Source organism: Astyanax mexicanus, chromosome 3, assembly GCF_023375975.1.
Source record: "Astyanax mexicanus isolate ESR-SI-001 chromosome 3, AstMex3_surface, whole genome shotgun sequence".
Classification (NCBI taxonomy): domain Eukaryota; kingdom Metazoa; phylum Chordata; class Actinopteri; order Characiformes; family Acestrorhamphidae; genus Astyanax; species Astyanax mexicanus.
Window position 1 is genome coordinate 7,228,710 of NC_064410.1, and position 27,278 is coordinate 7,255,987.

Here is a 27,278-nt window from a genome sequence, read left to right on the forward strand (position 1 = left end):
TTTTAGCTATGCTGCTCATTATGCTACTAACTATGCTACTGTCTTTTTAGCTATTCTGCTGTTTTTTTTTACCTGTTACTGTTGTTTAAAACTAAGCTATAGTTGTTATAACTATGCTACTGTATTTTTAGCTATGCTTCTGATTTAGTAAATATGCTACTGTCTTTTTTCAGCTATGCTACTGTTTTGACTACTGCTTTTATTAATGTTTTTTTTTTCTTTTTGTAGTTATGCTACTGCTTTTATACTTAGGCTACTGTCTCTTTAGCTATACTGCTGTTTTTAGCTACGTTATTATTGTCTACAGCTATTATACTGTTGCTTTAGCTATACTAATGTATGTTTTTAGCTATGCTACTGTTGTATACAGCTATGCTACTCTTGTCTTAGCTGTGCTATATTCTTTTTTTTTTACCTATGCTACTGTTGTTTTAAACAATGCTTTTTAGCTATGTTACTGCTGCATACAGCTATGCTACTCTTGTCTTAGCTATGCTATAGTCCTTTTTAACCTATGCTACTGTTGTTTTAAACAATGCTTTTTAGCTATGCTACTGTTGTTTATAACTATTCTACTGTATTTTTGTAGCTATGCTACTGTTTTTACAGCTATACTATCTTTTACTACAATGGCTTCCACAGTCAGCCATATATTAGGCGCTGCAAATTCAACAACAAATGATTTGTTTGATGACTTTTTGACATTTTGTGCTGTAAAGACACTTTGTATTGTGAATTGCTCTGGTTCAGTTGATAAGGGAGGAAACCAAGGTCAGACTGTGTCTCAGGGGTGGGGAGGGTGTCCAGGTTGAAACATGCTGCTGTCCTAACCCCTCACCCATATATTTCAGCTCAACTGTCTTGCTATAATAACATCCCTGCCTCCAGAAATACCTTGGACAGCCATAATAGGGCTATACTCTATGAACACCTAATAATAGATCATATAAAAAAAAGAGAGGTTGGGTATTCATAGCTTGCGTGTGCGGCACAAACAGCAGGAGCTGGAGCATCTGCTGCTTCCTATGTGAGGGTTCTGGGTCATGGTGTCCCTTTCTTGAAATACGTGGCTAACTTAATGTTTAGGTCAATATTTATTAATAACAGTTGAGCGTATGGGTAATGTTGGTAAGGTTTAGCACTGGACTTTCATAGTTTAGCCTAATAAAACAAAAGAAGCTACAGAATATCACCCCCTATACTTCCTGTTGGGTACTGCAATCTGTTATAATGGCTGTAAACAAGATATCAATAATTTTCTTTAAAGTATTTAATGGATTTGGTGCTAGTTTAAAGTTTCATGTATTTGATGACCAGTGATGATAGTATGATTGAGTGTGAGTTCATTGACCAGTAAAGATCGATAAAGAGTAAAGTCTTTGAGTGTATATGTGTGTGTGTGTTTACTATCTTGTCTCAACCTATCGTCCCAGACAGGGGGGGGGGGGGGGGGGTGGGGGGTTTGGCCACTGGCAAACACATCCTGGCAAACAAGCCCTGGCAAACAGGCGTGACATACCAGGGTACCAGTTATAGCACAGGAACATTGAGGTGGGGTGGAGGGTCAGCTAGTGGTAGTAGGAACCAGGGGCTAAATTTAGACCAGCTCTTCATTTAGCTGCATCATAGAAGAAGCAACAACTGGTAACAAATGCATTGCAACCACAAATATTAGTGCAATCACAAATCTCAGTGATTCCTTTCGTTTTATTTTTCCTTTTTTCTCCAGACGAACGTCTAGGGAAGCTCTCAGCGGAGTCCTCTACAAACCAGAGCCATATGGCCGGGTTTACGTTTGCGCTTTGGCTGCCATTTGGTGAGACAAACACTGACTCAGGTCCTTCTCGTTTACTCAGTTCATGAACTAGTTTGACCCAGACCAAATGGCCAAAAGCTTTTGGTAAATGAGGGGGACACTTTCAAGGTAGACGTTGCAAAGTATAAACCAGATCTTTGGTTGGAAGCCGGACAATTGTGGGGTTTCACTGGTTTCCGATCCAATACAAGCATCCGCTTTCATATTGTATCAATATTATTTAGAAACTCAAACAATAGATTGGAAGCTTTCAAACAGAGCTTGATGTGTTTACTACATCTGAGACAGCTAGTGTTTAGCTGCCTGGCTAGTGTTCTTGGGAAATCCAGTGAATTGTGCTTCACGCCTCTTTTTTTCTTTTGCTTTCCTCCAAACATGTATCAACATACACTCTGTGTCTAGCAGCAACTCATAGAGCAAATATAGAGCTCTGAGACCACTTAAAATGATGAGTTTCTTTGATTTTACCAATTGAAAAACTCTAGAATATAATCAAGAGGAAGATGGATGATCACAAGCCATCAAACCAAACTGAACTGCTTGAATTTTTGCAACAGGAGTGTAAAGCATTAAGTTATCCAAAAGCAGTGTGTAAGACTGGTGGAGAACATTCCAAGATACATGAAAACTGTGATTAAAAAACAACAGGGTTATTCCACCAAATATTGATTTCTGAACTCTTAAAACTTTATAAATATGAACTTGTTTTCTTGCATTATTTGATATCTGAAAGCTCTGCATCTTTTTTGTTATTTCAGCCATTTCTCATTTTTTTTTGCAAATAAATGCTCTAAATGTTAGTATTTTTATTTGGAATTTGGGAGAAATGTTGTCCATAGTTTATAGAATAAAACAACAATGTTCATTTTACTCAAACATATACCTATAAACAGCAAAATCAACTGAAATCGTGTCTTAATTTGTTTTGTCCAAAGTTGTATATTGACCTAATTCTTTATTAGGAACACTACACTCTCAGAAAAAGAAGGCAGTGTACAAGTACACTGCACATTTCTGTTCTCCAAAGCACAACAAAGTGCAAATGTACCCTCTCAGTGGTACACCATGACTCCCCAGATCCATGTTTTGTTTTAAATGAAGAACAAACTACAAGCAACAGAACAGATAGTACAAATATGTCTCTGACTAAAGGTACTGAATGTACTTCAAGGCATGGATTCCACTCCATGGATTCCAAGATGTTGAAAATGTTCCTTGGATTCCATGGAGTCTATTTTACCACACCTTAAAGACTCTTAAAATATCGGTCACACTCATTGGGACAACATTGGGCCAACCCATCTTCTGGATTGAGACACGTTGTTTAATCAGGTTGGAAGTTGCCATTATGAGATTAGAAGATTAGATGACATTGTTACCATGAAGGGATACACGTGGTCAGCAATCCGACTCAAACAGATTGTAGTAAAGCCATGTGTGATTGGCATTATCAAGCCCTACGTGTTCCAGCTGTGTCCTCAGCTTTCTGTTCTTGGCTGAAAGAAGTGGAACTCTGTTTGGACCTTCTTTTGTTTGTTTTAAGATGCTTTTCTTCTAGCCATATTAAATAAATTGTACAGACTGGTTTTCTAAATTATGGTAGCCTTTCTGCCAGCTCTCCAGGAAGTCTTCCTAACTCCTGTTTAACTCTCTCATCAAAAAGATGTGTCCATCTACAGGATGCTTCTTCCTGGATGTAGTTTCTTTACTACACTCTAGAGACTTGTTGTGCTGAATATCCCAGGAGATCAGCAGTGCTAGAAATACTTAAACCAGCTGTTCTAACTGTTCTAATTTACAGGAACTGTCTGAAACCTTCTTGGACACTTTTAAGAGCCTATTTCCTCAAACATTAGGACTTTTGGCATTTGGCTTTTGAAAGAAAAACAATGCAGCAGTGTTTGTAATGTATATTTGCTCAGAGAAGTCCTCATTCCCAGTGGTTCTCTTTCTCTCTTGCCCAAAACAAGGTGATTTTTGTCTCAGCCTACAACAGACACCACAGAATGCTCCGAAACAGCACATCATAAAAGCATCGCGCATCACAAGCCCCGAGCACAAAGACAGTCTCAGCGCAGCGCTCGCTGTCTCCCTGCGCCTCATTCACCAAAAAAAGCCTTTGACATCACTGCTGCGTCATCTGGGGAATCTGCACAAGGAGAAGGGAGGAAAAAAAAAAATCAATGCAGCGCTTTGTGCCTGCAGCGTGAATGAGTGTGCAACTGACCGCTTCTCAGAAGCTTGTGGAGCTCGAGAGAGCGAGGCCCAGCATCTCTCTGACGTCACAGAGGAATTCCAGCTGTTCCTACTGGAATGGGGAATTAACGCAGCGTGTTTGTGTCAGCCTGTTTAGACTGCATAGCCAACTAACTGTAACAGCTGACGTACTGTGGCTTGGACCACAATGGTGCCCCAGTTCAGCCAATCACACTAAAGTTCAGTGGCATTATTTTAAATTCCAGTCAATTCCAGAAATGCTTAGACCGGATTTAGCGGTGTTGACAGTTCACACTAATTAATGTAAGTGACCTTACTTTACCTTATTTGTCAGTAAAGTCATGTGAATGAATCTGTCCTTGATACTACATGTTTGCCCACACTGATGTGCTTATGGACGTCTCCTCCATTGTAGTTTCATTGCACAGGCAAAAAGATGCTTTCAGATTCATAATGGATATTTGTATGTTCTAAGACCACATGGGAAATTCACTCGAATCGATTTTATAAGCCCTGAAAAAAATCAGATATGTTTTTACAAACCAGTTTACACCATGCTTTTTGGTGACGGAAAGTGATTCCGTCACCAAAAAGCATGGTGTAAACTGGCTTGTAAAATGTGACACATATCTGATTTTCAGAAGAAAAGCTTTGCTAACAAATAATGGGATGCAAACCATTATAACTGAGGATTCATTAAGATATATGGCTCAGCTAACTGTAGAGACATTGGTACATTAAAAAGGGCACTGAGTTATTGATCACAGAGGTGTGGGTTCAATACACAGTGACTAAGCATCCATGACCAAGGCACCAAGACTGCCTTCTTTGGGTGTGATTTGCACTACTGAATTACAATATTTTACACACTATATCGATTGAACGTCTATTTTTTGGTCCATTTTCATACACAAGTGGCACCGGATTATAAGGCACATTTCAAGCCACAATAGTAAGGAACAAGGGTGTTGGAAATGTTTCCCTTCTAATAAAGCAGGTCTTTCCTTTTTTTTTGTGGGGGGGGGGGGGGGAGTGTTTGTTCCTAAGCAAACAAAACAAAAATTCTAAAATACTTCATTTGGGTGAGTAAAGCGCTTCCATTTATTTACAGTACGCTTAGATTTCCAATATTTTTGCTACTAGCTTGCGTTTTTTTTTAGGATTTTAAGTGTGCCTTATAGTCAGAAATATACAATATTAATGTGTAATCCATTGTCAAACATGGGTAAAGTCTTCTTAATCATTAACTGACAATCTTTCTGTCCATTCCAAATGATCAATTATCAGAAGATGTAAATACTGTGCTTTAGGGGTGTGCCATTTCATATCGTACACAATAATATCGCCACCATTTAAAAAAAAATCTTGAAAAATATTATACTCTGAAATATTGTGGCACATCACCCACCCCTAATTATCACATTAAGGTGCTACTTTTCTACTGTTTTTAGCAAAAGAAAAATTCGCATTGTTCTCATTCCCCATTATATATCTAGTAGAGACTAGAGATTATATCTGTCCTGTGTCATTAATTTTACTTTAATCCTGGATATATGGAAATATTAAATATTAAATAAATACCATTATTAGTATCATGACATTCTAGATCATTGACTTCTGTTACAAATCTGATAAAATTCTTGCATTTTTTTAATATCTCAGTTAAGGGTGTGCCATATCATATTGTATGCAACAATAATAATATTTAATTTTCATTTTGTCACAGTAGCGTATTTAAAAAAAAAAAAAATCAGTGTTTTTAAAAAAAATAATTCAGTGTTTTGTCATATCGCCATAAGTATTGTTATCGCGAAAATACCATGAAATATCGTGATATTGTTTTAGTGCCATATTGCCCACCACTACTGTGCACTGTGCATTGACTACACAAATCCAGTAATCCTTTCTTTTACAAGCTGTTGAGCTTTAAAATGAGCAGTTGTAGGAAAACAAACTGAGCCTCTTGACTTATAATGTGTATCTAAAGTGAGATTTAGGACAGATTTGGTGCAGGACTGGACCGGATTTCTTCTTTTCTTCCCCCTGTGGGGTTTGATCCAAATAAAAAGTGCTTGATGCAAGTGCCATCAATAGCTTTACCTGTATATAGCATCGTCCTGTCATTTATTCTGTTTTTGTTTTAATTGCTTTTATTGTCTGCAGTAAAAAGTGATGCCTGCAATAAACCGTGCGCAATAAAACAGACTAAGCTGACTGACGGGTCTGCCCTGAGTTTGGAAAAACAACACAAGGGAACAATCACCCAGCCATCAAAGCACCTAATCCATAATGATTCGGCAGGCTTTTCGGTTGCATAACGGAGGGTTGATTAATTAAACAGCTCCCGGTGCCGAGTGAAGCCTATTTATCAACTCTTTGTTGAAACACACACATATACACACACACTACTAAGATTCAAACCTTTGTGTATTTATTACCACTGAAAGTTTTACTCCTTTAATTTCTTCCTCCTGTAATATCCTGTCCTGACACCCGCAAGGACTTCCGATCGACTCCCCTGCATTAATAAAAAAGCCGCCTACAAAAACGTCAAGAGTCTAATCAGGCTCATATTCCAGCACTGACAAACAGCGGCCGCCTCTCAGCTGCTCCATAAACAAACCAGCCGGCCCAAATAACAGCCTGCGTGGGAAACGCACACGCAGACGCACAGACGTCAACGCAGGTGTAACAATGCCTGGGGGTGTGTGTGTGTGTGTGTGTGTGTGTGTATGGGGGAGGGGGTCACACTCCGAATGTCCTGTTACATAACTGCGGAGCGCGGTGTGAATGGGACGGATCAGTTGCAGCAGCGTAAACGAGCGAAGGTCGAGTTTCCTCCAGGCCGATGAGGGACAAGCTTTAGAGCAGCAACCTTTAATAATGATACACCACCACAGTACAGAACATTAGAGAGAGTTACTGAGAGCTGGAGAACCTGCACCTTCATACAGATCTTCATGTTCTGTCCTTGTGTTCTGTTCTACAACCCAATTACACCTGCTGATAGTGGTAATGATGGCGGGAAAAGCAGTATTATATGTATAGTAGGGCTGTCAACATCAAACGCAACGTTAATGCATGCGATTCATTTGGAATCAGTAAAGTGTTATTATTTTTTAACCCAAGTTAATCACGCCACCAAGTTTGACCCCAACTTCCACCTTATTCTGCCCCACCCAATTCTGTTCAATCTGATATATTAGCCAGATTATATCCTGCTATGAACAAACGCTGTCCTCATGCTGTTTACACACTGAGTGCAGTATGTGCTGCGTTCACTGCTCACATCTGCGCTGCACGTCCCATTAGCGATATCGGGCAGCATTTACTAGCGCTAAGCGCTGCTAACCGTGGCTGGAGCTACTGCTAACCATGCTAAAATACCGGAAATCTACGCTAACTGTAAATAACTCACCCAAATAAGCAGTTTTCAGGAAAAAAAAATCTGTGTAGATTAACATCCAGCGCTCGTTTTACTGCATGTGAGAACATGGAGACACCCTTGTTCCTTTCTATTGTTGCTTAAAATGCGCCTTATAATACGGTGCACCTTATATATGTAAACAGACCAGAAAGTAGACGTTCATTGATAGTGAACCTTATATTAAAAAAATGAAATGATGAAGTGAGACACAAAGGTTCAACCATTAGTTCTCCTCAGGGCTCCAAATGATCCAAAGGACTAAGGTGCTGCCACTATGACCCAGGGATGACCTGGGTTTGAATCCTGGATCATGCTGCTTCACCTTCAGCAGCCGGACTCCGAGAGAGCACAATCGGCCATGCTCTCTCTGGGTGGGTGGAACGTGCTCTCTCTCCACTTCACTCCTAATGTAACGTCAGTCAGCGCAGGCATCTGATAGCTGATGTATCAGAGCTGAGTTGCACTATTGCTTTGAGGGCACCATGGTTTCCAGGGATGTGGAACTGATGCATTAGCAGCAGTTGGATAACAGGTAGTTGCTGGCTTCACATATGTTTGACAAGGCATGTGCTAGATGATCATAAGCATGATTATAGATTGGGTACTTGGCCTTCAAAAATGGGGAGAAAATGGAAAAGACTCTTGCTCCTCTTGAGGAACAACACCGCCGAGCCCTTCTGAGCCCCGTCCAGCCCAGCGCTTTCAAACAACTCGTTACGTGACCCTCTTAAGAACCAAGCCGGGCAACAATGGAGCCCTTCTCACCAGAGAGCGACTTTAGAAAAAGGATTAACATTTTTCTCGTCCTCCTTCTGTTTTAAGCTCAGGCCAGCTTTTGATGTGCTGCTGAGGTATGTAAAGCACAGCTCCCACTTTTTCCCCCGTCTAGACTCGCGCCGGCTTTCTCCGAGGCCTGGGCGCAATTTCTCCCAGAAAATAAATAACCTGCTTTTGGTGCTCGGCCATCTCCCAAACTCATTTTCCTTTCATCCTGCAGAAAATAGGGGAAATTGGGTCTTTGCTTGTTAAAATTTGTTCCACTGAGTGCGTCGAATTCTTAACAGGTTTCATCATCGTGTCTCCCGGCCTTTAGCTTTCATTTTACTGTGTAGTACAACACCACACCACACACATTACATCACTCATCAGCACAGTTAAATCCTGCACTTCAGTATCAATTAATATCAATCGGGAGTTTATACATTACAAAAATTAACTGCGAAAGATGAAGTGCATCATATTTATACATGATATAAATGTTTGACACACTATAGTAAATTACAATACAAAAAACAATGGTATATTTGGTGTCAGTTCCATCATGCTGTGGGTCTGTGTGGTCAGTGCAGGTACTGGGAATCTTGTTAATGTTAAGGGTCTCATGGATTCCAGTCAATATCCGCAGATTCTTGAGATTCTCAATGTTGAAGAATCAGTGAGAAAGTTAAAGCACCGGGGCTGGGTACTTCAACAAGACAACGACCCTCAAAATCTACTAAAGCATTTATGCAGAGGAACAAGTACAACATTCTGGAATGATCATCTCAGATCATCTCAGTCCCCAGACCTGAATATTACTGAAAATCTGTGGTGTGATTTAAAGCGGGCTCTTCACTCTCATCACATCAAACCTGACTGAACTGGAGATGTTTTGAATGTTTTGTAAAGTAGAATAATTCAAAATACCTTCAACCAAAAGCCAGACTTTCATTGGAAGCTATAGTAAGAGTTTAGAGGCTGTTATTTCTGCAAAGGGAGGATTTACTAAATATTAATATAATTTTTCTGTTGGGGTGCCCAACATGCACCTGTTAATTTTGTTTAAATAATTATTTACCTTGCACACTTTCTGTAAATCCTATTAATTAACTTCATTTTAGTTCTTAAATATCACTGTGTTCGTCTGCTATATGATATATTTAACTGAAATTGCTGGTCAGGACTGGACTGTAATCAAGAAGCAGATGGGTTATCTGCTTGAATTTTGGCACCAGGAGTAAAGGCATACAGTTATCCAAAAGCAGTGTGTAAGACTGGTGGAGAAGAACATGCCAAGATGCATAAAAACTGTGATTAAAAAACAGGGTTATTTCTAAACTCTTAAAACTTTATGAATATGAACTTGTTTTCTTTGCATTATTTGAGGTCTGAAAGCTCTGCATCTTTTTTTGTCATTTCAGCCATTTCTCATTTTCTGCAAATTAATGCATTAAATGACAATATTTTAATTTGGAATTTGTGAGAAATGTCTGTAGTTGTCTGTAGTTTATAGAAAAAAACAACAATGTTCATTTTACTCAAACATAAACCTATAAATAGCAAAATCAGAGAAACTGATTCAGAAACTGAAATTGTCTCTTCATTTTTTCCAGAGCTGCATATTCTGATTTAATCTAACAATATAATTATTCGGATATAATCTAGTATAATTATTATAATTATTTGATACTGAGATACTTACATAATATAATATTTCTGATATAATAAAAGAAACAATTACATACTTGTTCCAATATAATCTAACAAGCGAACATATTTGATATAATTGAGTATAATATATAATTTATTTAATCGTATTACATCTACAATTTCTGCTCTAAATAAGCAATCCAATATTTCTTATAAAATCATAGTCAATTATTATTTGTTTCTGTAGAATGTCTGAAACTGCTATTCTTACATGAAATACATTTTTAACATTTATTTTGCTGCAGTGTATTCCTAAAATATTACAATATTTTTTTTGTAAAATATATGTTTTGTTTACATAGTGACAAGAATATCCTTATCAAAAAAATACCCTGAAATATTGTGATATTGTTTTAAGGCCATAACACAAATTTTTAATGGTTAGATTACTTAAAATAAGAAACTTAAAGAAAATTAAACTCATTAACAACTGATAGAATGATAGTAGAAAACATCAGTTCCTGCAACTCTTCTGTACCCAAAACCACACAGCTGTTCTCAGATCAGCAGCAGAACCAGCCCAGCTTCCCTCAGTCTACAGAGAGGTCCACAGCTCCTCCTGTTTAAACAGGTGTCAGATATAAACGCTGCCTGAGGACAACACTGCAGCCCACGCTCCACACCGAGCTCTGCTCTCCAACACTGCTGAGAAACGCACTGACCTCGCCTCTCACGCACAGCTCACGCAAGCAGCGACAACAGCACCAACAGCACACCCGACAAGGACAGGTCTGAAGTGCAGTCTGCTCCAACAGTGCTGGAGATACTTTTTTTTTATTGGACATCAATGAAATACACTATATGATCAAAGGTACTTTAAAAGTCTTCAATTGTTTTAAATGTATCAATCTGTCTCATTTAATAACAGGTGTATAAAATACAGAATGTATTCATGCAGTCTGCTTTTACAGATAGAAGTGTAGGAAGGGATGTTTTTCTTTTCTTTTTTTTTTATAATTTTATATCTGATTTTATCCCATTTTCACCCCCAATTTACAAGGCCAATTACACAACCCACTGATTAGGATTCCCCTTATTACTAGTGATGCCAGCACATGACTAGCACCTGCCTCACTCGGAGGAAAGCGCAGCGACTCGGTTCTGATACATCAGCTCACAGATGCCTTGTGCTGACCGTCATCACCCTTTGGAGTGATATGGTGAGAGAGCGCCATCTACCCACCCAGAGAGAGCAAGGCTAATTGTGCTCCCTGAGGGCTCCGGCAGCTGATGGCAAGCTCCATGAACAGGATTCGAACTATCAATCTCCTGATCATAGTGGCAGCGCTTAGCCTATTGGACCACTCAGAGTCAGAAGGGATGGTTTTAAAGAGCTGACTGAACTCAAGCGTGGTCCTGTAATAGGATGGCAGAACTGCAACAAGTCAAAAAGTCAGCTGGATTTATTTTTCTTCCACCCTAGATATTCCACAATATGCTGCGAGTGACTATTATTGAACAGTAGAAGACTTTAGGATCCACAGGAACTTGTAAAGAGCGAAGTGTGAGTCCGAGTGATGAAGAACGCAGCGCAGAAAATCAATAATTACAAAGATTCACACCTGGTGTTGGAATTAAAAAGGGGACCGACTCCACACTAATGACTACATATCCATTTATCATTAAAATTAGCCCTTCTATCTTTTTAGAAATAGAAATCAGATCGATTTCACACAAAAAAAAAACTAAAATGTGCTTTCCTTGTACTATATATATATATATATTTTTTTTTTTTTAAAGCCCGCCACCACCCCCCCTCTTCGGAGGACTGAAACTCTGAAACTTTGTTATTTTTTACTTGTTAAACCCCTCCTACATCCCACCACCCAACTCTTCCAATTTCACCACCAAAAAAGAACAAAAAAATAAAAAATAAAGGAGAGAGAGAAAGAGAGAAAGAGAGAGAAAAGCATAGAGGAAAAATAAATAAATAAATAATACCAATATATACATGTACTTATATTTCTTAATTCATAAAGGCACCTAAAATAGCAAAACTTGATAGTAAAGAAAATAATTTATTCTCAGTTCTCAAAAGGGAGAACTGGTCAATTTATGGATATTCCTCAGAAAGAGTTCAAATATTCAGCTACATAAACAGCAGATGCTGATTTCTGATGGTCTACATCCCCATCTAAAAGAACCAGTCAGTCAATTGCCAGTGATCTGCAGCTCCACTGAAGAGCACAGGCTGAAAGGCTGTCTGCACTGTAGTACTAATGTGTATTGAGGCCCAGTGGAGAGGTCGGGGAGGTCAGCTGGGTCTGTACAGATGCTCCATATTAGTTTGGTCCAAACAAAGTCCGACTAGACACAACAGAACCAGCACGCAGCCACCGCACAACAACAACCACCACACCATCAACACACAACATTCATCAACTTCAAACACTAGCGGATATAAATTCTCAAAACATCACTTATTAAACTTCTTTTGACCCTCTCTCTCTCTCATTATTTTTCTTCTCTGTTCCCTTGTCTAAAATACACACACACACACACTGTTGCTGGTTATGTTACACTGATTACAAAGAACACACACATTGTTATGTTATGTTTTACTGCAGCCAAGTAATGCAAAACTAAACCCCCATCATTTGACCCTAACTCTATACCCAACCCAACATCTAACCCTAAATCCAAATCTAACTCTAACTCCCTAAATCCAAACCCAAACCCTTTATCCAACCATAAACCTTACATCTAATCTCAACCTTAAACCCAAATTTATAACTACATATATAATTAAACCTTAACTTACACCCAACCTTACATCCATCACTAAACCCCAACCCTACATCTATCCCTAAAACTAAACCCCAACCTCAAGTCTATCCATAAACTTAATTCTCTAAACTGAACCCCAACGCTATACTCAACCCTACATCCATCTCTAAACCAAACCCCCAAACCTATACTCAACCCTACCTCTATCTCTAAACTGAACCCGAATGCTATACCCAACAGTCATCTAATCTTAAACCAAACCCCTTAAATCTATATTGGGCTCTACATCCATCTCTAAACCTAACCCCAACACTTTACCCAACCCTACATCCGTCTCTAAACCAAACCCCAACGCTATATCCAACAGTCATCTGATCCTAAAACAAACCCCTAAACCATATACCTAAGCCTACATCTATCTCTTAACCAAAAACACTATACCCAACCGTCTTTTAATCCTAAACCAAACCTCCAAACCTATACCTAACCCCAAACCTATACCCAAATTTAACCCAACATCTGACCCTAAACCTAACCCCAAGCCTACATCTATCTCTAAACCTAACCCCAACCCCAAAAACTAACCATGAACTTATTCTATAACCAATTAAAATCTTATTCTAAAATATACCCCAGCCCTATAACAAATCCTAACTCAAAATATAATTTTGCATGTATCCCTAATCCTAAAACTAACATCCTAGTACTAAGTCTACCCCCGACCCTAAGCTCTAGTCTAAAATTTAACCTTAGAAACTTTAAAGCTACGGTTGTGCTGTTTTACTAGTTTTGATGTATTAGTGAAGAAAGCCAAAAATGTCCTCACTTCTACAAATCTGTCAGACAGGCGGATTGACACACACACACACACTCACACACACTCACCAGTGCTGCTCATGTTGTTGGAGTGGTTGTGGGGCAGCAGGTCGGTGGGCTGCTCCCGGCTGGCTGTGCTGTGTGTGTCTGTGGAGAAGCAGGATTCTGTCTCATAGATGGTCTGCAACATCGCGCACAGCCCCGGAACTGTCGGTCGCAAGAGCATGCCAGTGTGTCCCAGATTCAAAACACACACATATACACACACACACACACCCTCACACACAATCACGGGTACTCCGGTACACCAACACGGCCACCCGCAGCTCACACGCCGCGCGGCTCAACCGCCGAACGCCACCTTGCTATGTCCGGCGTTCCGATCAGCATCAGAATGTGGGAGAAAAAAAGAAATAAATCACAGCGGTATTCCCAACAGAATTCCCAGTCTGTGCCACTGCTTCTTAGCTGTGGTCAGGAGCGCACTGACAGCGTGGAGAAAGGTCCACTTTGTGCGTTAGTCCCATGATTCCACGGATTACCCTCTCACAGAGTCAATGCCAAGTCCCTTCCCTTCAGTCTCCGCTTAGAAGATTCCCATTAGCTCCCAGTTCAGCTCTGGGATGAAGCGGGAAAGAGACGTTAATTCATGCTGAGGCTCAAACGAGAGCGTCTGTCATTATTCCGTTCACTACTGCGCGCTCGTATCCGGCACGGTTCCTGAGCTGTGTCTGCGGTAAGTCCGGAGTTTGACTGGATGCCTTCTTTTCCTTGCGGTGAGAGCAGCAAATGAGATCACAGAGAGAGAGAGAGAGAGAGAGAGAGGGTGAGAGAGAGAGAGACGGAGGGGGTGCAGAGCGAGAATTAGAGAGAGAGAGAGAGAGTAAGAGGTAGGGGAAAAGGGAAAGAGAAACAGACAGAGTAAAGGAGAGAGAGTGAGATAGAACTAGCAGCAGACAAGAAATGGAGAGAGGGAGAGAGAAAGAAGGATTGAAAGAGAAAGAGAAAAAACAGAGAGAGTGAATGAGTGAGAGAAAGCAAGATATATAACCTGGATAAATAGAGAAAGAGAGACAGAGCAAGAGAGGTAGAAACAGAGAGAGGGAGAGAAACGGACGGGGTGTGGAAAGAGAGAGAGAGAGAAAGAGAGAAAGAGTAAGAGGTTAAGAGGGCAATAGAAAGAGAAACAGAGAGAGAAAGAGTGCAGACAAGAAGTAGAGAGAGAGATGAAGGGGACAGAGACGTGTGAGTAAGGTTGGGAGAAAGAGAAAGAGAAAAATGAGAGATTGAGAAGAATGGAGGTGAAGAATAGAGAGAATGAGAGAGAGACTGAGAAGCTACAGTAGTTCCCAAAAAATAAAAGCACGTTGAGCCACCGCGGTCGATCTGTCGCGGTCGTTCTGTCGCGGTCGAGTCGCACGAAAAAAACCCAAACAGCCTCTCTGTCCTCCGCTAGTTTGGATTTGTTTGGTTGCAACTGATGCCCACACCCTCCCTCTGCTGCATGTGGGGGGCACAGGAGTGATCAAGCGAGCGAGAGAGCAATAGAGAGCGAGGGAGAGAGAGAAAGAGAGAGAGAGAAAGAGAGAGCAGCAGAGTGGAGCCGTGGAGTTTACAAACAGACTGGGCTGCTTCACAGAGCTGGAAATAGCTGCCGAGCGACAGGGGAGGGGCGGGGCGAGGATAAAAATAGAGGCAGGAGCTGAGAGCCTGGGGAGAGAGAGGGAGAGAGAGAGAGAGGAGGGAGGGTGAAAGAGAAGAAAGAGAGGGGGGGGGTAGAGTGGAAGAGAAGACAGAGAGAGAAAGAGAGAGAGAGTGAGAAAGAGGTGTGTGTTTGTGTTTGCATGTGTTTGTGTGTAAGGGAAAGCAGGGGGAGCTCGATATTTGAAAGAGAGAGAGGATACAATAAGAGAGAGAGAAAAAAGAGAAAGAGAGAAAGACAGAACAAGAAAAGAAAAAGAAAAGAAAATGAGTGCATGAGTGAGAGAGAAATAGAAGTAATAGAGAGAGAGTGAGAGGTGTATTAGAGATCTAGAGATCTAGACATGAAAAAAGAAAGAGAGGAAAAGTGAGACAGTACAAAAAAGAGTAAGCATGTGAGATAAAGGGAGAGAAAGAGAGAGAGAGGTCCAGATAGAGGAGATAGAAACGAGGGAAAGGTAGAACAGAAGAGAACACAAGAGATGCACAAGAGAATGAGAGAGAGAAAGAGAGAATAAGAGGTAAAGCTCTGTCTATCATGCAGATCCAAACCCTTTGTGCATTACAATGGACATCATGTATTTCCTTTTTTTATGTTGTGTTGCACATAATACTAATTGATTTACAAGCCAATGAAAAAGTAGCTTAGCCCCGCCCACTTCACTGAAAAAAAACAACAACTTCAAATCTGGCATTAGAGCGTGGCAGCACTCTACCAGCCAACAAGACAAAGTAATAAGAGTAATTTAAGAGTAATAAGAGTAATTTTATGTGATTTAGAGTTAAATGCTGTGTAGGAATGATTTAACATAAAAAAGGCCAATATCAAAAATAAAATAAAAATGTTACACAGGCTTCCAATACAATAGACATTTAAAAAAACAAATATTATATTTATATGGATTTAACTGGACTTCATATTAGATTATTAGATTCTTCCTTTTTTGTGCATTTTGTGCAAAAAAAAAAAAGATATATGTGCGAGGAAGATCAGAGAGAGAAAGAGAGGTGAATGTAGACTAAATCTATTGCAAGACACAGAGAGAGATAGAGAGAGCGAGAGAGAAAGGAGAGAATCAGAGAGAGGGATGTGTCTGTAACAGAGTGCAAGAAAGACTCCCTGAGAGAGAGAGAGAATAGCACAGAACAGAGAGAAAAAAGTAAGAAAGAAAGAAAGAAAGATAGATATGCGCAAGAAAGAGAAAGATTAGAGACAGAGAATGAGAGGTGAACGCAGACTACATCTATTGCAAGAGAGAGAGAGAGAGAGAGAATAGAACAAGAATGAAAGAAAGAAAGAAAGAAAGAAAGAATGAAAGAACGAAAGATGTACAAGAAAGAGAAAGATCAGAGGAAGAGAATGAGCGGAGAACGCAGACTAAATCTATTGCAAGAGAGAGAGAGAGAGAGAGAGAGTCAGAGAGAGAGAGAGAAAATAGCACAGAAGAAAGAAAGAAAGGAGTGTGTAACTGAGTTAGACTTGAAAAAAGAAAGAGAAGAAAAGTGAGAGAGTGAAAGAAAGAGTAGGCATGTGCAATTGTATGTGTGTGGGAAAGAGAGAGAAAACAAGGCAGAGAGAGAGATAGCACAGAAGAGAAGAAAGACAGAGAAAGAGAGAGATGCGCGAGAGGGAGGCAGAGAGAGAGATAGAGAGAGAGAGAATGAGGTAAAGGTCTCTTTATCATGCAGATAAAATGAAGCCAGTTTAAATCTATTGCTTCCTAAAGCCAACAGGAGGCAGAGTGATCAAGAGGAGCTCAGACAGTGCCACTAAGGCAGACAATGGCAGTGGACAGGAAGGTAAACACACACACATACACACACACACACACATACACACACACACACACACACACACACACACACACACACACACACACACACACACACACACACACACACACAGGGCTATAGAGGCAGCTTGTCATTCTCCAGGTCAGAACCGCTTGATTAGTCAAACCTGATTAGTCAACATCTATTTCTGCCATCCCCTCAGTCACTGTCTGAAAGCATGTTTTACCTCACCTGCTAAATTCTGCACAACTGTAAATGATGTAACCCTGTTGCCCAGTCTTACTCTGCCTTAACACAACATAACAAGTTCCCACATCAAATTAAATAATGACCGGGATTAGTTTTTATTTTAGAGGGAAGTCTGTGAAAAATATTTCACACTTCTCCTCAGTGATTAAACTCTTGCATCCGAACTGCAAGTGAAAAAAGAGGAGGACCAGTAATTTTTTTTTAGGATTTCTAGGTCACATGACATAGCGTTCAGTAGCTCCTCCATTTCCACTCGCTGTTGTGTTTATACGTGGATCTCCATGGAAGCGTGCACACAAAGTTTAATTACAGTGTTTGGCAGTGGACAAATAGCTATTTTATTAAATGCGATGTTTGAGCCACCACTGACTCAATTTACTTTCATTTAAACGGCCCATATTCTACATTTTTTTTATTAAGATTCACTTGGAATATCTGTGTGGTTTTAGGCTCAAAACCTCTCTATTTCCCTCAGAATCAAACAGAATGATTCTGTTACTGGCCCTTTAATGCAATTTTATGGAGAATTATGGGCTCCCCCTACAGTGTGGAAACAGAATTTGCGCTTTTGAACTGCCCGAGAGACGTAATAATCGAGGAGAATCAGCACTGTTAAATAATGCTCAACATGGTTATGGATTGTTACGGATAAAGTCTAGAAAATACATACTGCCCAGTGTTGTTGCAAAGATAGATGCACAGTGAAGAGATCTGCTGACTTGCCACAGACAGAAGTTACAGATCCCTCTGTCAGACAAAGTCTGCTGATTAATCCTACTGTGTAAGAGGATCTTAACAAAATGACAATAATGGCATCTTATTAAATTTGCAGGTTTCGAGAGCACTTTAGAAAGTTGCTGACCACAACAAAACGAGAAACGAGAAACAGCAGCATATTAGGTTTATAACCACAATGAGTATAAGGATTGGATTTTAAATGGAAGACACGGTTAAGGTTAGGCTTAGGACCAGGTTTAAAATTTAAGGCAAAGTCTGCTGGTTAATCCCACAGTGCACTGTAAGAGGTTGTAAAAATGACTGAAATGACAGATCTTCAACTGATCTATTGGGTGGGCTCTTATTGTACTTATTGTACCTCCAACTTCTTTTCAATACACAGCTCTATCTAGGGCTGCACAATTTATATTGTGTCTCTTCTTGCTCTTTAAGGTCTCCACAAACATCAGTGTTCAACTGCAGGGCTTTGCATCCTTAACGACATGAATTTAGATTAATGCTTAAACTGGCAGCCGAAGAACATGCAGATTCTTCAGCAGTGAAAATGACGTGCATTAATGGCACAATGCTCTTAACAGCAACTCATCTATTAAGCAAAATCAGCAGGAGATAATTAATACAATTAGCATTTTCATCATTATTAGGCTTAATTGCCAAGTGAAAACAGATGTTCCAGGTCTTCTTCTTCAGAAAGCATTACTCAAATGGAGTGGTGTCATCTAAGGGCTGCGTTTAGAGGTGCATTAAAGTTGAAAGTTTTAAAAGAAAGTTCCTCACCACAACAAACTTTCTGAACTATGAGATAATATCAAGTTTTACGAATTCAGATTAGGGCTGTAGAATATTGAAAAAAAAATTACATTGAAAATGTTCTTTTTTTCGACGATATATATCAAAATTTTAAACAATGCATGGCCGATGACATCACCAGCCCCGCCCCCACTCTTACGCTGTCTTGCGTCCGGACTAACCAAGAGCTGAGTCAGTGCCGAGCTCAACTCAAAACCCGAGGAAAACAGCAAAAACAACAGTAATCTGCCCTTTAATCGGGCATTTAAATGGCTTTTTGAAAGGTAAATAAGAGCGTTTGTTTTTCTGGGATTAAAAGCGTGAATTCAGCTGTAACTGGAAATATCTGCGCTGCCAAACTGTGCTGGACTGAGGTGCACAGCTTTCGACACATGCGTGCAGTTACCTCGTGTTTACTCCTGCCCCTCCGTGCTCCCCCTCCCCTTCCAGCTTCTCAGGCAGCAGCAGCCTGTCGCTCACACAGACACATAGACAGCGCTGTGTATCTACTTCTTGTGTCAAGAATCAAAACATTGTGTATGCGCACATTGCGATGACTATGCTTAAACGGTATATCGTGCAGCCCTAGTTCAGATACACCAGTATTAGGGTTAGGACTAAAATGAAGTTTTAGGATTAGATTTAAATGAAAGTCATGGTTAGGTTAGGCTTAGGACTAGGGGTGTCACGATTCCGATATTTTATCAAAATCGATCGAAATTATGTCATTGTCTCGAGCTTCGAAATCAAAAAGATGATCGACATCCCTCCCTCTAAGCTAAGCAAGCACGTGCGCTACGCAAATGGCGCAGCACACTGTAGCCGACGCGGCGGACGTTGTGACTGCTCAAAGAGCAGACCTTTCTCCAGAGAATGTGGACATTCTCATCTTCTTAAAGAAAAACTAGAAAATATAAAAATAACAGTTGTTTTGTCTAGCCTCAAATATGTTAATAGTTTTGGAAACTTTAGGAGCATCTTTCAGCTTTCATCTCTCATCTTTCATCTCTCTCGGATAAAGTTAATAATATATCTTTGTTAAAGAAAAAAACGTGTCATTCTCAGCTGGCTCTAATTGTTCTATTATTTTGAACATGACTGTTCCTGTATTTCTTTATTATTTATTTTGTTATGTTGCACATTGCTGTTTTAATAGTGCACACTGCTGCTACCAAAAAAGCCACTAGATGGCATTACATATATAGCTTAATTAAATTATTTAAATTTGACCATTTGTGCCTAATGTAGTGTATTACAGATCACTTGTATCACTTTGCATCAGCTATATCAAGCCCACCTTTTGAAATAAAATATTGTAAATTTGATGAATCAAACCAATGACTGACCATAGACTAATCTAAAACTGGCATAGGCCTCTCTGCTGTAAAAAAAAAAGAAAAAGAAAAACGAGAATCGAATCGAAGCGTGACCCTAAAATCGGAAATCAAATCGAATCGAGGATTTAGAGAATCGTGACACCCCTACTAAGGATCTGGTTTAAAATGTAAGACCAAAGTGAAAGACATGTTTAGGGTTAAGATGGATAAATGTTGGACCACAGGAAGGATTAGGTTTAGGTTTCAGATGTAGGTTAGGATTATTATCTGGACCAGGATTAGGTTTTAGATGGATCTAAAAATTGGAGATAAGAACCAGTTTTAGGTTTTGGACCACAGTAAGGATTAGGTTTCTGTTGGAATGGAGGTTTTAGACAGCTAGGAAAGATGAAGATGAATGTAATAGACTGGTAGCAGTACTCTGCTCTCCCTCTCTCTCTCTCTCTCTCTCTCTCTCTCTCTCTTTCTCTCTCTCTGTCTGAACTGTGTTTATGATTTTTCCGGGGGTTAACAAGCCCCTGACCTCTTCATCCTCCTCCTCTTCCTTCTCCTCCTTCTCAGCTGGTTGGGAGCGCTCTGAGGCACGGCTGTACTCGCTGCTGTTCTGAAGGCCTGAACTGGTGGGAATAGCTGCTCCTAGATCACTGGAAAAGAGAGGAAACTACGAGCCCAGTCTAAATTAGCACTCCTCACCGCGGTATTCTTAGAAGCAGCCGTTGTCATGACCACTGGGCTGCTGGTGCCGCTTTCTGTGGTCAGAGCGGATTCGACTCGAGAGCCGCTGGACATCAAAGAGTGGCTGTCAAGTGTCTGTCTGAAAAAACAACACAGCACAGATATGTTTGTGTGTGTGTGTGCTTTTGTGTGTGTGTGATGTACATATGAGTGTCTGTGTAGGTTATATAATAATAATAATAATAATAATAATAATAACAATAACAAATAAACCTATTAGAAATTGTTTTTTATTAATAATGTGTGTATTATTGTTTTATTACACAGAAGAGAAAGAGAAAACAGAGTGAAAGACAGAGTAAGGATAAAGTGAGCCAGAAAGGGTAAGAGAAAATGCGTAAGAGAAAGTAAAACAGTGTGAGAGAAAGACAAAGAGACAAGAGAGAGTGAGTGAAAGTGAGAGAATCAGAGAGAGAGAGAGAGAGAGAGAGAAAAGGCGAGGAAAAATGAGATACTGAGAGATGAGTTAAAGTGAGAGAATCAGCGATGGAGAGTGAGTGAGAATGAGGGATGCAGTAAGAGTGAGAGCGAGTAAGAGGGAGAGAGTGAGAACAAGATACTGAAAGAGAGACAGAGAGTGAAAATGAGAGAACAAGAGATTGTGAGAGAGAGTAAAAGAGTGTTTAAGAGAAAGAGAGAGAGCCAGGTAAGAAAGGGTAACAGGGATATAGAGTGATAAAGGATAAAAGATTGAGGATGAGAGAGAGTGAGAAATGTTGACAGAGAGTGAGACAAAGTGAGGGAGTATGAGAGAGAGGATAGGAGGTAGAGAGTTTGAGAAAATGTGAGGGAAAACAAGTTACTCAGAGAGTGAGTGAAAGTGAGAGAATCAGAAATGGAGAGAGAGAGAATGAGCTAAGATTGGGGAGAACAAGAAACAAAGGGTGACTGAGAGATTGAGAGAAAGTGAAGAAGAGAGAAACAGTAATGAAGGTTATGGGAGAATGAGAGAGAGAGAGAGAGAGAGAGAGAGAGAGAAAGAGAGAAAGTGGGATTATGAGAGAAAGTGATAGAATAAGAAATACCAGGAAGAACGAGATATTGAACGAGTGAGTAAAAGTGAGAGAATCAGAGATGGAGAGAGAATGAGAAAAGATTAGGAAGAACAAGATACAAGAATGACTGAGAGAGTGAGAAAGCTAAGGAGAGAGAAACAGTGATAAAGGTCGAGGGAGAATGAGACATGTAGGGAGAGAGAGAGAGAGATTGAGAAAGAGAAAGAAAGTGAGAGAGAGGGTGAGTGTAAGTGTGTGAGAGAGAGAGAAAGAAAGTGAGATAGAGAAGGCGAGTGTAAGTGTGTGAGAGAGAGAGAAAGAAAGTGAGATAGAGAGATTGAGTGTAAGTGTGTGAAAAAGAGAGAGAGTGGGGAAAGAGAGGTGTGTTGATACTGGCAGATCATTCTAACAATTAGAAAGTGCTGCTTTGATGTTCAGCCATCAGTGTGAGTTAACACACACTCCACCTGTTGCTCTTCAGACCCTCCGCGGCCCACCGGCTGGACCAGGGCTGGATGGGGGCCGGGGAGGGGGGCGGGAAGCGGGGGGGCTGGGAAGGGGGGTGGGGGGGGTGTCGGGTGAGGGGGGTATTTTTACACAAGCCGCAAATCCCTGAATGACCCGTCCCACTAAAACACGCCAAGTGTCTGGGCTGGATTGTGGTGAGTGGGTGTGGTGGCTACAGTGTGTGTGTGGAGCAGTGAAACTGAAACACTTGTTTTTCAAGTTTTTTTCAAGTCAAGGACTTCGGTGGGCAACTCTGTGACTTTGGACTCGCTCTTAAACACACATACACACTATGTACAGTGGCGTGAAAAAGTATTCGCCCCCTTTTTCTTTAGTTTCTTTAGATTTCTTTAGTTTTCGCATGTTTTGTTTATGATTACATTTTTCTGAATATCTAACAAACTTTAATATCAGATAAACATAATATAAATAAATGTAAAAAGCTATTTTTAAATGATGATTTAATTTATTCATTTATTAAGTGGAAAAACTATCCAAACCATAATTAATAGACCGAAATTATTACAAAAGGGCATGGACAACTCATCCAGGAGGTCACAAAAGAACCTAGAACAACATTTAATGAACTGCAGCTCTCACTCACCTCAGGTTAGTGTTAATGATTTAATAATAAGAAAGATACTGGTCAAAAATGGTCTCCATTGGAGAGTTCCAAGCCAAAAAACACTGCTGACCAATAGAACACAACGACCCACATTCTCACATTTGCGAATAAAAAAAAACATCTTAATGATCCCCAGAACTTTGGGTAAATATTCTTTAGACTGGTCTGTTTCAATACTTTTGGTCTGTCTCAATTACAGCTGTCTCAATACTTTTGGTCTGCCTCAATACTTTTGGACTGTCTTAATACTTTTGTTCTGTCTCAATTAGAGCTGTCTCAATACTTTTGGTCTGTCTCAATACTTTTGGTCAGTCTCAATACTTTTGGTCAGTCTCAATACTTTTGGTCTGTCTCAATACTTTTGGTTTGTTTCAATACTTTTGGTCTGTTTCAATACTTTTGGTCTGTTTCAATACTTGTAGTCTGTCTTAATACTTTTTTCTGTCTCAATACTTTTGCTTTGTCTCAATTACAGCTGTCTCAATACTTTTGGGCTGTCTTAATACTTTTTGTCTGTCTCAATACTTTTGCTTTGTCTCAGTTACAGCTGTCTCAATACATTTGGCCTGTCTCAATTACAGTTGTCTCAATACTTTTGGTCTGTCTCAATACTTTTGGTTTGTCTTAATTACAGCTGTCTCAATACTTTTGGTTTGTCTCAATTACAGCTGTGTCAATACATTTGGCCTGTCTCAATACTTTTGGTCTGTCTCAATTACAGCTGTCTCAAAATGTTTGGTCTGTCTTAATACTTTTGGTCTGACTTAATACTTTTGGTCTGTCTCAATTACAGCTGTCTCAATACTTTGTCTCAATTACAGCTGTCTCAAAAATGTTTGGTCTGTCTTAATACTTTTGGTCTGTCTCAATACAATTGGTCTGTCTCAATTACAGCTGTCTCAAAACTTCTGGTCTGTCTTAATTCTTTTGGTCTGTCTCAATTACAGCTGTCTCAATACTTCTGGTCTGTCTTAATTATTTTGGTCTGTCTCAATTACAGCTGTCTCAATACTTTTGTCCTTATAGTGCAATTCATACTGGTTTCTGCATTAGGAATTCTTGGCTGCATTGGAAGGATCTGCATTAGCGTGGAGCTCCAGTCTTCCTCAGGCTCTGAGGCAGGGCTGCAGTGTAGGCCGCGGGAAAATAGGAAAAGTGAAAAGTGTGTCAGACGAAGGCTAGCATGAGCGCTCGCCCACTCGGAATTACGCAGCCCGCATTAACTAATCCTCGGAGGTCCACAAACACTGATTTAACTTGGATGAGAAGGGAAAGAATTAATACTCATTATCTTTTCTATTGTCATTTATACCCGGCGCCGAGCGCAGCCTTCGAGAGCACGAAGAGTCGCTCTAATTATCACTATGGTTACCATCACAAGTGCTAATTAATGATTTCTTTATTTATCCTAATTCTATTTTCTCTTTTTAACGAAACAGATTGTTTTGCTTGTTTGAGCTAACCCTTTCAAAGGCTCACGAATCTGACGGCTTATTATTCACAGACTGATCTGAAGTTAAAGAAGCTTCAGATTCATACTGATGCTCCACTGACTGTAACAGGTAGGACGGGGGTGTCTGTCATTTAAACTGCAGTCTGAGATGATGCTACTGCATTTTTTATTTTTTATTTTAGGTTGTTGTTTTCAACTGGTCAGGAACAACAGATAAAAAATGGACTAACTATTGCTAACTGGCTAACTTACCGTATTTTTTCGCACTATAAGGTGCATTTACTATAAAATCCTTTAATTTTCCCAAAACTCTTTAGTGCGCCTTATAATCCAGTGCACCTTATGTATGAATTTTACCAGTCAGGTATTAAGGAACAGTAAATACACTTCACTAAATTACAGAGTTATACAGGAGTTTCAGTTTAGTTCTCCAGCAGCAGTATTAGCATTAGCTGCTAATCTAGTGCACAGCGCTAACTCTTTGGCCGTCCAGAGGTGAGTACTATCGGCCTGTAGCCTGCTGCTAACCCAGAATAGCACTGCTGGAGCAGCATTAGCATTAGACGCTAACCGTTCTGAGAGCTAGCTTTTTCAGACTTTTTTCAGCCTGCGCATTTACCGTGTTAAAACAAGCTACATGGGATGAACCGCTAGCTAATATCGCCCTGGCTTACTGGAACACTCAGGGTTCCTCAGTGTAGCTCTGTTGGCTGGCATTAGCCGCTAACTGCTAGCAGTTAGCCGCTAATGCTAATGCTCCAGCTTTAAAGAAAAATCTGGAAATCTAAGCTTACTGTAAATAAACGGAAGTGCTTTACTCACCCAAATAAACAGCTTGATTTCAGGAGAGAAATCTGTGCAGATTTACATCCATCACCACATGCTCATTTGACTTGTCAAATTACAATTACAGTTTTGTTTACTTAGCTTTGCTTTACAGCCAGTGGTAGCGTTTCTTATAATTAGGTGTGTCTTATAGTGCAAAAAATATGGTACACTCATGATAAATAAAATGAAATTTAATTAAATGAAACCCAATGGACCAAAATGGCCCAAATCCAATTTTCTTTTTTTATTTAGGCTGTTTATACTAGATTTTTAATGTGGTCTTCATCTGACATTTGTCTTAACAGTTGATGTCACGGGAAGTTTCAGTTTCATCTTCTTTATTGTAACAGGAGCTATCGAGGAGTTCCAGTGGCTGCAGCTTGGCTCATAACTGAGAATGTGTTCAAGCATTCGAGCTTGTAAAAATGTCATGTTTTTTCGGCAGTGTCTCCCTGTAACCGTGATCATTTAGAACTTTTTGAGGGCTGATACCTCACCACTAAATATTCACCTGACATAAAGTTTGAACAGCAACTTCATTCTGATACATCAGCTCACAGACGCCCTGTGCTGATCGACATCACCCTAGGAATAATGAGGGGAAAGAGCATCATCTACTGTACCCACCCAGAGAGAGCAAGGCCAATTGTGCTCTCTCAGGGCTCATGCAGCTGATGGCAAGCTGCATGACCGGGATCCGAATTAGGACACTTTAACATTAGTGTGTTTGCAGACATTGTTTATCTATGGAGGTTGTCTTTTTTAAACTAACCCCCTCGGTTTATTAGCTATATTGTAGTCTAATGTAAAACACCGTTTTAGCGGAACCCAATCCAGCAGAGCCGGCCTGCCAATACATCCTGAGTTACAGCGGCGCGATCGATGAACAATTTGTTGGCTGTCTCGATCATCAGCAGGCAGAATTTCTCAGCTTTCCCCGATCCAATCTGCATGTCCAATCAAATCCAGCTATACAAGCCTTTAAAAAAGCCAGCGAATCAGACGAATTTGGACAAATTTAGACTCTGGACCCCCTCAGAGTGTCTGGAGCAGTAGAGGGGGTGCAGGCTTCTAATCCTCAATCCTGTAACTCCTGTAAAGGGCCACTGTAACAATTAACACTTGTAATAAGTAAATAAGTAAATGAGCTTTGTTCTCATTGGCTCTTGATGTCTGGATGGTTGCTGACTAAATTACAGCGTCAGAAAAAAGTATTGTCACACCTGCATATTTATTATTTCTTCTAAAATGAAGAGAATTAAAACGAGTTTATCTTGTCTTAGTTGGAGTAATCAACCGACATTGTATACTGTTCAAGCAGGGTTGCCAGGTCCAAGAAAAATATCCAGCCCAAAGTCAGTCTAAAACCCGCCCTCCAGAAGCTTAAACTAGCCTAAAATATTTAAATACTAAATTCCTTAGTATTTAGTTTATAAGGGATTTATTATCAATAATTCTATTTATCTTAGTCATTTATTTAGAATAAATTTTATATCCCAGTCAAGAACATTTACTAGTAAAAAAAAACCTTAATCATTTCTGTTCTTGCCCCTCCTGAACTCTCTTCTTTTTTTCTTTTTTTTTTTGCGGCCGTGGTCATTTTTAAAAGTAGCCCAAAAAAAATAAAAAATAAATAAAATATTTTCATCCGAGACTGATTTTTAAACAAGCCAAATTTGGTGGGAAAACTGTAAACCTGGCAACTCCAAGGCAGGCTTTCTAGTAGATTCTGGAGAATTGATGTGAGATTTTGATTGCATTTAGCAACAAGAGCATTAGTGAACTCATCCCAAAGCTACTGTATGAAGCAGCATCATTCAAGAAAACACAGTTTCACTGCTCCACAGCTCAATACTAGAGCATAAGGCATGCTGCCAATAGGTTCATGTTTATTTATCTGCGCCAGAAAGTACTTTTCTATTAGTAATTCTTCTCTACAGGAACTACACAAGCTCTGTGTGTCTGTGTGTGCATTTGCACATCTGCAGAGGAGTTGCAGACGCCTGGCAAGATATCTGACCCAGTCGGCGACTGGGAGCCAGGAGCAGCGACTAC

The 27,278-nt window shown here is 40.0% G+C and overlaps 1 protein-coding gene across 3 annotated transcripts in view; it reads right to left on the minus strand.

Annotated features, from left to right (window-relative positions):
- hdac5 (histone deacetylase 5) overlaps positions 1 to 27,278 on the minus strand; it is a 198,102-nt gene that overhangs the window by 88,501 nt on the left and 82,323 nt on the right. The window contains exon 1 of one of the 3 annotated variants that reach the window (XM_022668032.2): positions 13,542 to 15,476. The exons of 1 other annotated variant lie outside the window; for it this stretch is intronic. In XM_022668032.2, the coding sequence (XP_022523753.2) occupies positions 13,542 to 13,698 (157 nt within the window). In that variant the 5' untranslated portion in view covers positions 13,699 to 15,476. Of the gene's footprint in view, positions 1 to 13,541; positions 15,477 to 27,278 lie in introns of those variants that run through there. One more of the 3 variants, XM_022668031.2, reaches the window with a different exon arrangement.